The 17,029-nt window shown below is 48.2% G+C and overlaps 1 protein-coding gene across 1 annotated transcript; it reads left to right on the top strand.

The window, feature by feature from the left end:
- The first annotated feature begins 2,646 nt into the window (after positions 1–2,646).
- LOC140896808 (olfactory receptor 6S1) lies at positions 2,647–7,232 on the top strand. Its single transcript, XM_073308824.2, has 2 exons — positions 2,647–2,790; positions 6,240–7,232. The coding sequence occupies exon 2, from the start codon at positions 6,831–6,833 to the stop codon at positions 7,230–7,232; it is 402 nt and encodes a 133-aa protein (XP_073164925.2). The 5' UTR covers positions 2,647–2,790; positions 6,240–6,830.
- The last annotated feature ends 9,797 nt before the right edge of the window (positions 7,233–17,029 follow it).

Below are 17,029 nucleotides of genomic sequence, written 5' to 3'. Positions count from 1 at the left end.
ACTTCAAAGCTTTTTTCGGTTGAAAAATTCATCGAAACTGTCCTTTCCCAGCCCAAAGGTTTGGTTTCAATGAATGGGCGTTCATCTGTTTAAAAAAAAAAAAATTGGTCAAAATTCCTGACCAGAACATGGATGGGCAGATGGGTCACCTGGGGAGGGGGCGGAATCTCCTTCCTTAGAGGTGTTTACGGTCAGGCTTGACAAAGCCCTGGCTGGTATGATTTAGTGGGGCATTGGTCTTGCTTTGAGCAGGGGATTGGATTAGACGACCTCCTGAGGTCTCTTCCAACCCTTATCTTCTATGATTGTGTGTGTGTGTGTTGTGGGAGGGTGTATTTTGCGTGGTGCAGGGTATGCTGAGTGTATTTTGTAAGGGGTGGGGAGCGTGTGTGGACGGTTGCTGTGTTTTGAACCTAATGGGTGTGTGTAAACCAGTGTAGTTAATCCACACGTTGAATGCACGCACATGAGTTAGGCCATGCTTACAGGGCGGGGGACTCTATCCTGGGAAGCAGTGTTGCTGAAAATGAGTTGGTGTCATGGTGGAGAATCAGCGGAACATTTACTCCCAGTGCGACCCTGTGGCCAAAAGGGTTAATGTGAGCTTTGGAGGAATGACTGGGAAGCTCGCGGAGGAGCGGGGAGGTTATTTTATCTCTGTATTGGTCACTGGTGGAATCCAGTGTCCAGATCAGGAGCCCACAATTCGAGAAGGAGGTTAATAAATTGGAGAGGGTTGAGAGATGAGCGTGAGAATGATTAAAGAACTGAGGAAAATGCCTTACAGTGATAGATGTATGGAGCTCAATCTATTTGGCTTAACAAAGAGAAGGTCTGGGAGTGACTTGATCCCATCTATAGGTACCCCCATGGGGAGCAGAAGTTTTATAATAATCTAGCCGAGAAGGTCTAACAAGGTCCCACGGCTGGAAGCTGGTGACATTCAGACTAGAAGTAAGGTTTAAACAGCGAGAGCAAACGAACCATTGGAACAACTTACCGGGGTCACGGCAGATTGGCCAGCACTGGCTTTTTAAATCAATATTGGATATGTTGCTCTAGTTCAAATAGCAATTAATTCAGGGTGGTTCTCTGGCCTGTGTGATACGGGAGGATCAACGAGGTGATAAGAATGGTCCCTTCTGGCTTTATACTCTAGGTGCCCGGAGCCATCTTTGTGCAGAGGTTCATAAAAGATCTAGAGAAGTGCATGGAGGACAGGTCCGTCAGTGGCTACTAGCCAGGCTGGGCAGGGATGGGGTCCCTGGCCTCTGTTTGCCAGATGCTGGGAATGGGTGACAGGGAACGGGTCACTGGATGAGTCCCTGTTCTGTTCATTCCCTCTGGGGCACCTGGCACCGGCCACTGTCGGGAGACAGGACACTGGGCACGATGGACCCTTGGTCTGACCCAGTCTGGCCGTTCTTATGTTCTCTGACTTCTCCTTAATGCACTCCTGCTAAGACGCAACCTCTCCTGTTCCCTGCCAGACCCCGCTGCCCCCCAGGTCGGCGACGCCCCCTAGCGCCGGAGACGTGAGTTCCCCGCGGCCCGGCTTTGCCGCGCCATCTCCCCAGGCCGGGCGGAGCTGGAAGGAGAATTTCCAATACCGGGACCGGTGCCTGTCTCTCTCCGGGCTGCAGCGGGTGGAGGCCTCGCTGGCGGAGCTGGGCCGGGCGGTCGCCCAGGAGGAGGCGCTGCAAAGGGGGGTCCAGGCCGGGCGCCGGGGCAGCTGAGGAGGGGGTGAGGGGGAGGCTGAGAATAAAGAGCAGGATATCACGCGGATGGCCCTCGCATGTCTGTCTTGCTGGGAGGGGGCAATTGGAGCAGGGAGGGGGAGTGAGGGAAAGGGCTGAGGGGGGTGCCCTGGAATGGGTGGGGAGCAGAGATCGGGGGGGTACTTTGGATGTGGTGGGACCTGGGTGGGAGGGGCAGGAAGTGAACAGGGCAGTAGGAAGCGGGTGGCAGAGTGGGGAGGGCAGCTGATTCTGAGGGGGGGCATGTTCTGGAAGCAGTGGGGGATGGATGGGGGGAGGGGAGATGAGGGGGTGCTCCAGAAAGGATGGCAGTTGAGATTGGGCAGCGGGGGACACCTGAAAGTAGGGAGGGAATGGGGCAGTGGGGATGGGCACAGGGATCAGGTGGGGGGTGCAGGGGGTATGCGGGGGGGAGCAGAGGTCTGTGTGCGGGAGGGGAGTAAGGTCCTGTGCTGGGTGGGGAGCAGGCAGGGGAGCCCAGGCTGAGTGCAGTGGGACAGCCCCCTGGCCAGCCCTGAGGTCACAATCACCCCAGGGGCTGTGCCGCGTGGGGGGCGGGCGGGGCAGGCAGGGAGGGGACCCTGCCATGGGGAACGTGGTCTCTTTGAGGAGGTCGCGGAAGGAGGGAGCGCGGGGGCTGGGGCTGCTGAGCCGCTGGTGGAGGGGCCAGGGGGCGGTGAGTGAGATGGTGGGGCCCACCCCCCGCCCCGGGGCTTTCCGCCCCTCCGAGCCCTCTGTAACCCAACCCCCCCTTTCTCTTCCAGCCCCGAGAGGTGCTGCTCAGCCCCCCAGAGACCTCGCCCGGGGGGGCGGCCCCGGCTCGGAGACGGTGGCGCCGCAAGGCCAGACCCCTGCCTGCCCCCTCCTCCTCGTTGTGGGTGGCCGGAGACGGAGGCGCGTGGGAGGAGAATTACCGCTACCACCGGCTGGCGGGCAGCCTGGTGTCCTCCGCAGAGCCCATGGAGGAGTACCGGCCACTCCTCCACCAGGAGGCGCCGAGGGGCCAGGCCCAGGGGCCCCCGCTGCCTCTCCGGTACCTGGCCTATGCCCAGATGTTGGGTGAGGGGCACTTCATGCTCCATCTCCCACCAGAGCGCCTCGGGCACTGGCGAGAGGAATAAAAGCGCTGGAGGGCGAGGGCCCGACTGAGGCGCCGTCTCCATGGTATCTCTGGGAGAGCTGGGTTGCTGTGGGTCACCGGCAGTTGTGGGAGGAAACAATCCGTTTTGGGTCACACTAAATGTTTGAGTCCTGGCCTTTTTTTAGTGTTCTCCGGTTTCTGATGACAACAGCAAAGACTTTTGAGGAAACTTTCAGAGAAAGTTTTCCGTTTGTCACCCCTTCTCCCTCTCCAGTTTTGCATCCAGAAAAAGTTAGGGCAAAAAACCTTTAAGCCATCCCTGCCCCCTGGGTATCTGGGAGGTGTAACTTTCAGTGCGGCTGAGGGAATGGCTTTCTTCAGAAACTCCCCTGTGGACACTAAGCAGAGCCAGCTACGCATTGAATTGATAGCCTAATTGCTCCCATCACTTTACTTTTAAGCCACACAACAACACGTGCTAGGTCTAGGGAAATTGCAGAGGACTCTTCAGACCTTCTGCAAATGGCAATTCAGCTTCCTGGGTCAGCAGTAGGAGCTGAACCCACAATCTTTGGCGTCACTATGTCTTCCCTCTACTACTAGGGTGAAAGCCCAAGACATGGTGTATTCAAAGGAATTAACCCAATTCTCCTAAATTCCTTTGAAAATTAATAGGAGTCTGAATCAAAACCCATTGAAATCAGTGGAAAGACGCCAGTTGACTTCAGTCGGCTTCAGATCAAGCTCTAGCTCTCAGCGGCATAAGCAGTAGTAGGCTATTATCCTTGGCAGTCCTCCAGGTTCTCACAGCAGGCTACCTCTGTTTTGGGGTATATGAGACACTTTGCATCATACAGAACACACACACTTTCAGAGATTCAAAAGCCAGAAAGGAGCAGTGCGACCATGTGGTCTGACCTCCTGCATAGCACAGGACTTCCCTAAATTCATGCTTGCTTCGAGTTTGATCGCAGCTATTGTACTTGAACATATCGCTTAGAAAAACAGCCAGTCTTGATTTCCAGTGATGGCGCATCCACCACAGCCCTTGGCAAGTCGCACCAGTGGTTCGTTACCCCCTACTTGTATTAGGAAAGGTCAAAATACAAACATTTTGAGGTTATCAGCATGACAGCTTTCAACTGATCCTAACTAAATTGTTTTTCCAATTTCTCAGTTCATGAAAAAAATTGAGATTTCAACTTTCTTCATCATTTCGATTTGGAATATGAAATCTCAAAAATTCTTGAGAGATGGGAAAATTCTTCCCTCCCAGGCCCACTCAGGAGACTGGTTTCTGGTGTGTTGGGTTGGGCTCCTTGGGAAACCACCTGATGTGCTGAGATACCCCTGAGTCTACCTCAGTGGTTCTCAAACTATTGTACTGGTGACCCCTTTCACACAGCAAGCCTCTGAGTGTGACCCCCTTTATAAATTAAAAACATTTGTTTATATACTTAACACCATTATAAATGCTGGAGGCAAAGTAGGGTTTGGAACGGAGGCCGACCGCTCACAACCCCCCATGTAGTAACCTCGCGATGCTCTGAGGGGTCCTGACCCCCAGTTTGAGAACCCCTGGTCTATCTGTTCTGCCAGCCTGGGCCCCCTTTAATCTGTCTTGCTGAGCCAGGCTCCTAAAACCTCCTCTAACACACGCACAGCCAGGGCCAAACCCAGCCGCAGATCAGCTCTGGGAAGACTCCGCTTAAGGGACTTACTCCAGCACTCAGGTGTCCACCTCTCTTGGAGTACAGACCCAAAGATATATTGTATTCACCTCTTCCCTCAATGTGGAAGAGGGTATGCCCAATTTCTCGGCCCACCCCCAGTTAGAAATCACCTAAACTGGGTTGTATTTTAAATCGGAAATAAATTTATTAACTATAACAGGTGTATTTTAAGTAGTTAAGGAGGTAGCAGACAGAACAAGGCTGATTACTAAGAAAATAAAACGGAGCACGCAAACTAAGTTTAATACACTAAAGAAACTGGTTACATGCAAATTCTCACCCTAAATGTGGTTCTAATAATCTTCTTCACAGGGCAGATGCCCTTCCAGCCTGGGCCCAGTTCTTTTCCCCTGTTCAGTCTTAGTTGTTTCCAGCAGTCATCTCGTGTGGGGTAGAAGGGGAGAATTGAGAACCAGGATTATCTCACTCCCCACCCTTACATAGGATTCTCAACCCCTTGTGTGGACGTTCTTCGTTTTGATTCAGAGGGGTATATCATGATCTATCTCAGTTCAAGGGCTAGGGCTCTATTGATTTAAGAGCCACCATGCAACCATTTGCACTCATTTGACTAGAAGCTGGGAATGAGCGACAGGGAATGGATCACTTGATGGTGACCTGGTCTGCTCATTCTCTCTGGGGCACCTGGCGTTGGCCACTGTCAGAAGACAGGATCCTGGGCTAGATGGACCTTTGGTCTGACCCAGTATGGCTGTTCTTATGTTCTTACATTTCACCTTTAGTTTAAATCAATGCAACTTTTCATGTAAAGAAGCCCTATGTCTGTCTGTCCTTCCCTCTCCAGTGTCCGTCTGTCTAACCCCAACCAGATACCATTAGTAAGTCCTACTGGTCGTAAGCCAGCCCTGAAAAACTCTCCTAAGGGGTAGGGAAGTTGGGGTGAGATGGGGAAGGATTGACTTGGAATCACACTCATTCTGGTAGCGTCTTCAGTGCCAAAGCTCCATATCAATGACATAAACACAGGGATGACCTCATTCTTGACTGAAAAGCAGCTACCTCCTGGCAGCTCAAGTTTAAGCAAAAATTATCTGTGGGAGCAAGTGCAGAGAAGAGCCAGAGAAATGATTCAAGGCTGGAGGAAATGCCTTACACAGAGAGAGCGAAACAGCTGAATTTCTTTATCTTATCGAAACGATTAAGGATGACTTGTTTATGGTGTACCAGCACCTTCACGTGGAGAAATACCCACTCCCAAAGGGCTCCCTAATCTAGTGAAGAATGACAGAGCGAGAGATGAGCTGAGCTGAAGCCAGACAAATTCAAATTAGAAATAAGGTACCAATTTTGCAGTAGCGAGGGTGACTAACCATTGGAATAAACTACTAAGAGAAGGGGTAAATCCTCACTCTCTTGAGGTCCTCTAGTCAAGCCTGGACACCTTTCTGGAAGATATGCTTTAGTCAGACACAAGTAATTGGGCTCAATACAGGGATAACTGGATGAAATTTAATGGTCTGATATACAGGAGGTCAGACTGGGTCTAATAGTCCATTCTGGTCCTAAGCTGTATGAAACCATACACTTTTGCATAATGTCCCAATGGGGGCAGAGTTAAGGTTATTTGGGTGCCTTAATATGTCCAGATTTCTTCCAAGTTTAACCTCAACCTGAGTTCTCATCACAAATATCCCTCTCTCCTTGCAGAGCTTGCTTCATGCCTAATGCCACCTCTTTTGTCCAGGAGTTCGTCCTGATAGGTTTCCCCACAACCCCCAACCCCTCCAGCTCCTCTTCGTCTGTCGGGTCCTGGCCAGCTGTCTGCTGATGCTTTACGGGAATGGGGTCATCGCTGGCATCACCCTCTCTGACCACCGGCTCCGCAGCCCCATGAACTTCTTCCTGCACAACTTCTCCTTCGTGGAGATCTGGTTTCCCTTAGTCACAGTGTCCAAGCTCCTGGCTGGGTTCTTCCTAGGCTGCCAGACCATGTCCTTCGCAGGCTGCATGGCTCAGTGCTACTTCTACTTCCTCCTGGGGGCGGCCGATTTCCTGCTGTTGGGGGTCATGTCCTTCGACCACTACCAAGCCATCTGCAACCTGCTGCACTCTCCGGTGCTCATGACCGTGCACTTCTGCCTGAAGCTGGTGTGCAGCTCATAGGCTGCCGCTTTCGCTACCATCCTGGGTCCACTCATCCTGGTGACCCGTCTGCCCTACTGCAGCCCCAACATCCTCAACAACTTCTTCTGTGCCCAGACACTCCTGGTGGGTCTGGCTTGCTCCAAGACTGAGCAGATGGAAGCCTTCAACTTGGTGCTGGCCGCGGGGCTGATCCTGAGCTCCCTGGTTCTGATGGGCATTTCCTACAGCGACATCACGTTGGCCGTGCTGTGCATCCCTTCCTCGTGGGGCCATCATAGGACTTTCTCCACCTGCGCCTCCCACATGGTGGTGATCACCATCGTCTATGGGAGCTGCATCTTCATGCATGTCTGGACTAGCCACGCCTTCCCTGAGTGGGTGGACAAGGCACTGGCTCTGATGACCAGCATTGTGGTCCCGTCGGTCAACCTCTTCATGTACGCCTTGCGCAATGAGAAGGTCAAGGAGGTCCTGAGAGATGCAGTGTGGAGGAGTGGGCTCTTCCCCACCAAGGGGGAAGCTGGGGGAGCGGGGGGACAAGGGCTTGGAGTTTAAAGCAGGATGGGGTCGGAGGAGTGGGGCAGATGCTGCAGCTGTGGGGGGAAGGAGGGGAAATCCGAACAGGAGTCACAATGCTTGGATGCTATGCCCACCTCTGGTAGAGGAGTGGGGACCAGTGTGTGTTACCGGACTCCTGGGTTCTGTCCCCAGCTCTGAGAGGGAAGAGGGGTCTCAGGGGTTAGAGCAGGGGGGCTGGGAGCCAGGACTCCTGAGTTCTCTCCTGGCTCTGGAAGGGGAGTGAGGTCTAGTGGTTAGAGGTGGGGAGGAGGAGGAGTCTGGGCGCCAGGACTCCTGGGTTCTATTCCCAGCTCTGGGAGGGGGCAGTAAGGTATCCTCAGCTGATGTGAGCCCGATCCCCAGGTGGTGTAAATGAGCACCGCTTTCTTGGCTTCCGTGGAGCTATGCTGATTTACCCCAGCTGGAGATCTGACTTTCAGGGTGAAATTTCCCACAGGGGACCCGAATGGCCATTGCAGTGTAAGTCACCTCACTGCACTGGCATTGCAGGGCTGGTGCAATGCTGAATGTCACCCCCCTTTCCCCCAAGGATTCAAATCCTACATTCCCATTACTTGGAATGAATGCTGAGTGTCCCTCAGGTACCCTCAAAATCCAGGCCTGGCTTGATATTCTATTGAGTCTCTTGCTGCTTTTAACCATACACCAGTTACTTCATCACACATCAAATTAGCATTAAAATGTTTAATTAAAAATACATTTGACACAATATGGCCTTTTAATTTTTTATTATTTGGGGGGGAACATCTGGATTTTCCCGCTGTTTCACTTTTCAATTTAAATGGTTTTTCATTTTTTTAAATTCTTTTAATTTTTTTTATTGCTTTTAGTAGTTGTTCGATGACTTTTGGGGCTTATATGTTTTCAGTATTTTTTAAAATCGCTGTCCCTGTTAATGTAGATCCATAGAGAGGTTTGATTTTTTGGTATGGCTTTTTGATTAGTTTGTTCTTTTGTTGGGTGTCTGGTTTAATTTAATATTCAGTTTTTATTTTTTTCATTTTCTTTTGTGTGTGTTTTGGTTTCAATTTTCATTTCTATTTATGCTTTGTTTTCTTGTGTTCAGTTTGGTTGCTCATTTTAACAACATGGTCAGATTTTTCATAATTAAAAAAGAAGAAATTAGTGAGGGTCTTTTGACATCCCAAATTTTGTCTTTGAAAACGACTCAATTTTCAAATGGAGAAAAATGTCAAATATTCACAGGAAAGGTTTCAAACCCCCAAATCAATCAGTTTCAAAACTCCACAGAACACAGTTGTCTGCTGTAAGAGTTAAACTCTGTTTTAACCTCTTTTTTTAACCTCAACCTTTTATGCTTTTCTCTTTTATTTTTGGAATAAACAGGTAATCCTTCTAGGCACCTAAATGTGTCCTTAAACACCTAAATGCCTTTAAAAAGCTGGCCCTTCTTTACCCCCCTTCCTGAATCTGTTTCAAATAAAACAAACAGGTGAAATATTTGAAAGGTTAATGCATAGAAAAGAAACCCAAAAGAGAAGCTGCCTGGTTCTCTTTGTTATCCTGGGGTGCCTCCTTGTGGCTACACTTAAAATAACTTCTTCCCACTTTAAAAATCCTTTTCCTACTTCGGTAAACACTGTTATTTCTTTGCACGCTGTGTCGGTTGGTTAATTTGAGGGTATCATCACATTTTACATCCTGGTTCATTTCTGTGAGAACAGAGATGTTGAGAGAATTCTGGGAATGTCCCAGACTGGAATAAGTCTGTCTTAAAAAACAAAAAATCAAGGCTGGAAAAAATGTCTGAAAATGAGGGATTTAGGGACCTCAGTCTGTTTAGTTTATCAAAAAGAAGATCCAGAGATGACCTGGTGACTCTTGGGAAGAAAATAGCAGGTACTAAAGGGCTCCTGAATCTATTAGCAAAAGACATAACAAGAACCAGTCTAGGAAGTTAAAGCCAGCCACATTTAAACCGGAAATAAGCCACAACTTTTTCATGGCGAAGGTGATGTAACAACTGGAACAAATGACCAAGAGAAGTGGCAGATTCTTGGGTCTGTGCTAAATCTGTGATTCTGTTCATGGAAGAGCCCATTGCAATAGTCATCCACTGGGGCAAAATCCAGGCCTGCTTTGATCTACACAAGAGAATAATGGTGCCAACCAAGGGAGTGGCTCCTTTTACATCCAGGTTCAATTCCCAGTACAGCTTGTCAGAAAATAAAGTGGGGTTTTTTTCATGCAGAAAATGTCAATGAAAACAAAACAAAAAGTGTGACCTTTTCAACAAAAATCGAAAGTGTTGGCCAACATTTTCGGTTTACTGCGGAAACTAGAAAAATTTCCAGTGAGCCCACACATTTTTCATGGAAACTTTTGTTTTAATCAAGAAGCCAATTTTCTATCCAAAAAATAGACAGGGAAAGTCTGGATGAGCTTTCACCCCTCATTGAGCAGGGCGCCATGAGGAGGACTGGTAATACATGTGTTGTCTATCGTCAGATTTTTTCTAGTCAATACTCAGAGTCTGGGATTTGGGGATTTGATGGGATTTGGGCATCTCAGCTCCCTTTAGGCACCTTTGAAAATCTCTGCCTTTCCGAGATGCTCAAGGCCTCTTTAGGTTTGACATTAGCGCTGGGTGGGGACTGGAGTTCTGTTTCACAAAAGACCCCGTGATTCTGAATTTCTTTCCATTCTGAAATGGAATAAAAACAAATTTCAAATTTGCCCATGTCACAATTTAAAATATATATATATATTTGGGTCAGTCAAGATGTTTAATTCTGATTCTGGCCTTTCAAAAAAAATGTTTTTTAAATTTAAAGCAATAGTCCTTTCAAAATGAAATTCAGTTGAAACGCTCTGTTTAAATGGGATGTAACAAGATTAACAAAATGCTTCCTTTAATGTTGCTGAAAATGTAATTTCATATAAATCAACATTGTTTTTGAGCCACTTTTATTTCCACAAAAGAGGACATTTTTCCTGAAAATTGTTTGGTTTAAAAATTTTCCCTGACACACAACAGACAATACTCCAAGTGTCGTTCGCTCCAGCCCTGGAGTTTCTCCTGAGCCACATACCCAGATAGATAGACGTGTTCATGAGCGCTTCAGTGGCATGAGATTTTAGATGCTCAATTCTCATTCAAATGCCCCCCAACTACCATGAAAATAAATAGGCATTTGAGTATCTGAATCCCAGAGGCAAACTCAGAAATCCCAGCACCTATCCCCTCTTCATCTAACAGACATGGGGTGAAAAGACCAAGAAAGACTTTCTCATTGATATATCAGCATATTTTGGTACTTCCCTGCGGTTACCAGCAATTATTGGTGTGTGTGATCCTGTGGGCTGTTCTCCAAAACTCTGGCCTAGTGATTCCGGACCAGCAATGCGCTTCCAAATTGCTTCCCTGGAGAAGACAGAATGGATTAGGCTGGAGATAGAAACTAACAGCTGCATTGGTGAAAGCACAGAGAGGTGTCCGTGACTCGCCCTCAGTAGCAGTACCCTCACGCAGGACTATGTCACTGAGAGCCACAGCAATCCACAGAGAGAGACGGAGGAGACTCCAGCGGACTAGAGAAGATCCCTATACGTGGGTGGATGGACAGACAGACAGATAGGTGCTGCGGCGAGAAGGGTGGCTAGATAGAGAATGTGGAGGAAAGGGTGCTTTGGCGGGATGGGAAGAGGAAAGGTCTGGATGGATAGACGGAGAGATGATATTTTTGATGCATTTTCCTCAGAAGCCATGGAACACAACGTATTTCTACAGCCCTTACTGATCTGAGTCATGGCCCAGTCCTGCAGAGAGGGGGAACGCAGAGTTCTGCTACCTTTGGCCTTCTGCACTGTGAGTATGTGACTCTTTCCACGAATTACTCGTTGCTTTGTAACTCGGTTGTTTGTAACCCCTGCATTTGAACCCAGATATTGAACCTCCCCCCCAAACTTTTTGGTGAAGTGGGAGCATGGTCTAGTGGTTTCATAGCAGAGGCGATCCAGGGGGTGGATTCCGCATCACGGAAAGGGAATGCGTCTTGAGTAAACCAATGACATTCCTGTGCATTTAATCAGCTGGACTGCCAGGAAAAGGACGGATGGGCCAATAGTCAGGTTCAATCTCCTGTTGCAGAACAAATTTCCCATGTAACCTTAGGTGAGTCACTTAGCCTCTCTGTGCCTCAGTTGCCCATCTGTAAAATGTGCACAATAATTTCAGTTGTCTGATGCGAAAGCCAAAATTTTCAGGCAAGCACAACTTTCCTGTGAATGAAGTGTTTCGTTTAAAACCTACTTTTCTAATGGAAATACGTTTCAGTGGAAAAAACTGAGCCAGCCCAGATCCCTACCTGACTAATGAGGGAAGATGGATGGGTGGATAACTAATAGAGTGATGGGCATGTATGGTGTTAATAGACAAGAGTATGTATTGGGTTAGATAGCAACATATAGTGAAGAGAGAAAGATGGAGCAGAAGGGGGGCTCTACATGGTGATCGATATTGTGGTTGGGAGATAGCTAGGAATATCCTGTTACGGGGGAAAGTGAGGGACCTGCGTATGTGTGGGGCATGTTTATGTAGACAGATTCCCAGGAGGGAGGGAACAGACTGATAGAGGGGCACGTATGAAGCTGGAGAGATAGATAGGTTTGATGGCTATGCAGTACTGATATGTAGAGGCAGGTATGGATCCAAGAGAGAAGGGTGCGTATAGGAGGCATGTAATAGGCTAAATGGAGAAGAGGAACATGATCACGGGAGAGAAAGGAAGGCTGTACGTGGGACTGGCACGTACCAGGATAGATGGTGAAGAGGGAAGCTAGATACGTAGCACCATGCATGGCTGTATGAGACAGCTCCTTATATGTGTCTCATTAATACCATGCTTTTCTGAGGCTATGTCTGTCCTGCAAGCTCGGGGTGTGATTCCCGTGCTCAGGGAAACACAGTGGCACTTGTTCTCCCTGAGCTTGGGTCAGTATGAGTAGAACTTTAGCCGCAGTAGCACAGGCTGAGCTGGGCTGAGCTCAAATCCTCCAGCAAGTGGTGGGTACGCACCTGATACGGCTCAGCCATGCCACGGCTAGGACAATGGCTTTGCTATTTATCCTCATGCTAGATTATGAGCACACGAGCCGGGGAGTCGCAGTCCTAGCTCCTAGTGTAGACGTAGCCTTCCAGTGCCCTGTCTCCTCGCGCCCCACAGGTGAGCCCGTAGCACGGCCGCAGGGGCGATGGACCGAGTTCACCCTGCTGGGTTTCCCGATGGGGCAGGAGATGGAGATACTGCTCTCCGTGGTGCTGCTGTCCATGTACCTCCTGGCCTTGACTGGGAACGTGGCGATCCTGGGTGTTGTGCCTTCCTCACCCCTATGCACAACTTCCCCTGCAACTTCTCCAGGCTGGACGTCCTCTTCACCTCTGTCATCACCTTGCAGCTGCTCAGCAACCTCCTTTCAGGGGATAAATCTGTGCCCTTCCCCGGCTGCGTGGCTCAGTGCTACTTCTTCTCCTTCCTGCGCACAGTGGAGTTCTTCCTCTTGACCTGCATGACTTACGACCGATGTGCTGCCATCTGCAACCTGCTGCGCTACTCCCTCCTCATGAATGGCCGCGCCTGTGTCCGGGTGATGCTGGCCTGTTGGCTGGGGGGGTCCCAACCATCATGATCTCCAGGTTGCCCTCTTGCCGTTCCAATGGCATTGACCATTTGTCTGTGATTCTGACCCCGTGGTGGAGCTCTCCTGCTCTGACACATGACTGGTTGAGCTGAGGGACTTCATACTGTCGTCTGTGGTCATCCTTGGCTCCTTCATCCTAATGATCGTCTCTTACACCTACATCATCCCCGCCACTCTGCGCATCCCCAGCACCATGGATTGGAAGAAAGCCTTCATCACCTGCACCACCCACCTGACCATCATTTCAATATCCTGCAGCGTGGCCATTTTCATCTATGTCACTGTGAGGCAGCAGGGAGGGGGGAGTGTTGACCTGGGAATGTGGCAGGGGAGTTTCACTGGGGATGGGAGACCTGAGAGCCGGTAACCTGAGCCAGGACAGGGCGGGGGAGGTAACACCTCTGCCCGGGAATGTGGACAGAGGCTGCAGAAGGGAGCCTGCTGCGGGGGGCGGGGGGGGGAGGGTTAGTTTCAGTTTGGGGCTGGGTGGAGGAACGCAGGGAACCCCAGGGCTGGGGTCTAAGCTCCCTGCTCCCCCAGAAGGACTTGACTGAGGGGTCCTGGTAGTACCCACAAGCTCTGTTTTGGACTGTGTTCCTGTTGTCCAATAAACCTTCTGTTTTACTGGCTGGCTGAGAGTCACAGTGAATCCCAGGAAGAGGGGTGCAGGCCCCGGACTCTCCCACACTCCGTGACAGTCACCCCTTCACAGAAGGAGATCCTGGGTTTACAAAAAGCACCTGCTGTGATGTCAGCCATTGTGTGTCCATTTCTGAACCTCTTTATCTTCACGGTAAGGACTGACACTGTCAAGGGAGCCTTGAAACTGTCTCTGAGGCAGTGTTGGCAGGTTGTTGTTGAAAGGTTTGGGGAATTTCAACAAAGCAGAGCAGTTGTTTCTGAGAAATTTCAAGGGAAATTTTGGACTGCTTCTCTTAACCCAGCCGGACCTTTGCAGTTACTGTGATGAACCTAATGTTAAGAGAAAGCTATTCCTAGGGTCCCAGTGCTGTTGGGTGGAGGCAATTTAAACAATTCATGCTTGGAGATTAATTTTTCCTTTCAATGGAAATTTCATGGGAAAAATTTTAAATGTTCTTTGTAAGTTGTTTAATGAAAACCCAATACATTTTGGGATTTTAGCCACTGAAAGTTCACATTTTCAGTTTAATAAACAAACAATAAATAACAAATTAATTTTCATTGGACAAAACCCAGAACATTTTCAGTTTATGGCTTTCCAAAAATCCCCCAAAATGTTTGATGAAAGTTAGGGTTGGGTTATTTTTTGGGAGGTTTTGTCAAATAATTTCATGGGGGAAAACATGATTTGCTGATCAGCTCTGCAGTTAGAATTACAAGCTAGACAAATTCAAGCTATTGATATGGGCTTCTAACTCTTAACACTGAGTGAAATTTCAAATTTTGTCAGCATTTTGGGGATGTTTTTTCCCTTTGAAAAGCTGAAATCTGTTCAGGATTAAAACTGATTCCAATACTCCTTTGATCTTCATTTGGCAAAATCCCACATCATTTTAACTTCCAGGTTTTTTTCTTTTCCCACAAATAAACCAAAAGTTTTGACAGAAATGGGGGAATAAAGATCCCCTCAAAATTTGAGGCCTTATGTGTGTGTGGGGGGGGGGGGGGAATGGGGGAAGGAGGCTTGATAATGGGTGGGGGAGCATCCAGGCTTGATAAAGTCAAATTAGAAATGTGGTGAAAATTTTTAACCATCAGGGTAAACAAGGTATTGGAACAACTTGAACAGGGAAGTGGTGGGTTCTCCGTTACTTGAATCCTTTTAATTGAGACTGACTAGCTTTCTAAAACAAAACTGCCAGAGGATGTACCTCAGGTCACGAAGTTAGCAAGATTCAAAGCAGATTTGAACATTTTCATGGGTAACAAGAAAACCTGGATTTGTGCTGGAAATGGCCCAACTTGATTATCATACATATTGTAAGAAGAATGATCACTTTAGATAAGCTATTACTAGCAGGAGAGTGGGGTGGGGGGAGGTATTTTTTCATGCTTTGTGTGTATAAAAAGATCTTCTACACTTTCCACAGTATGCATCCGATGAAGTGAGCTGTAGCTCACGAAAGCTCATGTTCAAATAAATGGGTTAGTCTCTAAGGTGCCACAAGTCCTCCTGTTCTTTTTGCAAATACAGACTAACACGGCTGTTACTCTGAAACAAGAATACCCTGGCTCAATACTAGGAACATTTATTTACAGGGATTTTAAACTTCCTACTACAGTAGAACCTCAGAGCTACAAACACCAGAGCTATGAACTGACTGGTCAACCCCACGTCTCGTTTGGAACCGGAAGTATGCTACCAGGCAGCAACAGAGCCACCCCCCCACCGAAAAAAGGCAAATATAGTACAGTATTGTGTTTAAATGTAAATTACTACAAAAGGGGGGGGGGGTTAAAAAAGATCTGACAAGGGAAGGAAACTGGGTCTGGGCTTGTTTCATTTACATTAAGACGGTTAAAAGCAGCATTTTTCTTCTGCAGAGCGAAGTTTCAGAGCTGTATCCAGTCACTGTTCAACAGTAAGTCAGAGAGAGACTCCACCACTTCTTTTGGTAGTTTTTTCTAATGTTAAAGATAGAGGCCATAATTCTCATTTGCATTTGTTTGGCTTCAACTTCCAGCCCTTGGTTCTTCTTCTGCCTTTCTCCACTAGATTCAAAAGCACACTGCCATCTGGTATTTTCTCTCCATGAACATATCTGTATATGATGAACAAGCCAACTCCCAATCTTCCTTGTAATAAATTCAATAGATTGACTCTCTTATGTCACATCATAAGGCATCTACCAATTTATAAGATCTACTCTACAAGGCTGGTATTGTCTTTTGTGTAAGGTACAAAGGCCTGTGAAATGGGGTGCTGATCTCCATTGGGGTCTTTCAGCATTGCTACAACAATACAAGGTGTGGTAAGAAGCAGACCAGGGTAGGGTAGTGGAGGCCAGGTAACCAATAGACCAGGATGTGCCCATTTCTTCGCAACTCAGTAGAAGTGATAAGCCAGGAAGGCCTCTCACCAAAAGCAAGCAGAACTAGACTCTATGAATATCCATTTAATTCTCCTGTTGATTGGGTGTCTATACAGTGACCAGAATAGTAGGTATTGACTGGCTTCCTTTTCCAGAGGAAGTTGTCCTGGATATGTTGGTTCCAAAGTGCAGCATCTTCCATACCACTCATGACCCACCTAAGCCCATGGTAAGGTTGGAATGAAACCAAAAATATTCACTTTACTCTTGCATCTTTTGATTTTGATTTTTTTCAGTCCTGATTCGGATGCTTAAAAAACACCTTGTCACAAGCATCCTTCAGGGCCTGTTTGACTTGTTCGTTCCTAAGAGTATAGATGTAGGGATTAAACAGCTGGGTGACAACTTCGTAAAGAAACGACACAACTTTGTCAAAGTCCCACCTGCCGCACTGACCTGGTTGGAGGTACCTGAAGATGGAGCTACTGTACAATATCAGTTGTGACAAAGTTCATCCTCTACCTTGGTGGGTCTTGTGCTTATTGGCGGATTTGCTCACCTCAGAGATTCACAGCAGCCCTCAGTTTTGCCGTTTTCATGAACCCATAGTCCAGGTCAACTCCTCCTGTGTCTGACCAGGAATTGGGAGGTTTTCGGGGAAGCCGGGCCCGCTCTCTACTCCGGGTTCCAGCCCAGGGCCCTGTGGAATGCAGCTGTCTAAAGTGCCTCCTGGAACTGCTGTGCGACAGCTACAACTCCCTGGGCTACTTCCCCATGGCCTCCTCCCAACACCTTCTTTATCCTCACCACAGGACCTTCCTCCTGGTGTCTGATAATGCTTGTACACCTCAGTCCTCCAACAGCCCGCGTTCTCACTCTCGGCTCCTAGTGCCTCTTGCTCCCAGCTCCTCACACGCACACCACAAACTGAAGTGAGCTCCTTTTTAAAACCCAGGTGCCCTGATTAGCCTGCCTTAATTGATTCTAGCAGCTTCTTGATTGGCTGCAGGTGTTCTGATCAGACTGTCTGCTTTAATTGTTTCCAGAAAGTTCCTGATTGTTCTGGAACCTTCCCCAGGGAAAAGGGACCTACTTAAC

This window comes from Lepidochelys kempii, chromosome 13 (assembly GCF_965140285.1).
Source record: "Lepidochelys kempii isolate rLepKem1 chromosome 13, rLepKem1.hap1, whole genome shotgun sequence".
NCBI classification, from domain to species: Eukaryota; Metazoa; Chordata; order Testudines; family Cheloniidae; genus Lepidochelys; species Lepidochelys kempii.
The sequence above is the reverse complement of the archived record's forward strand: the minus strand, read 5'-3'. Positions and strand labels throughout refer to the sequence as shown.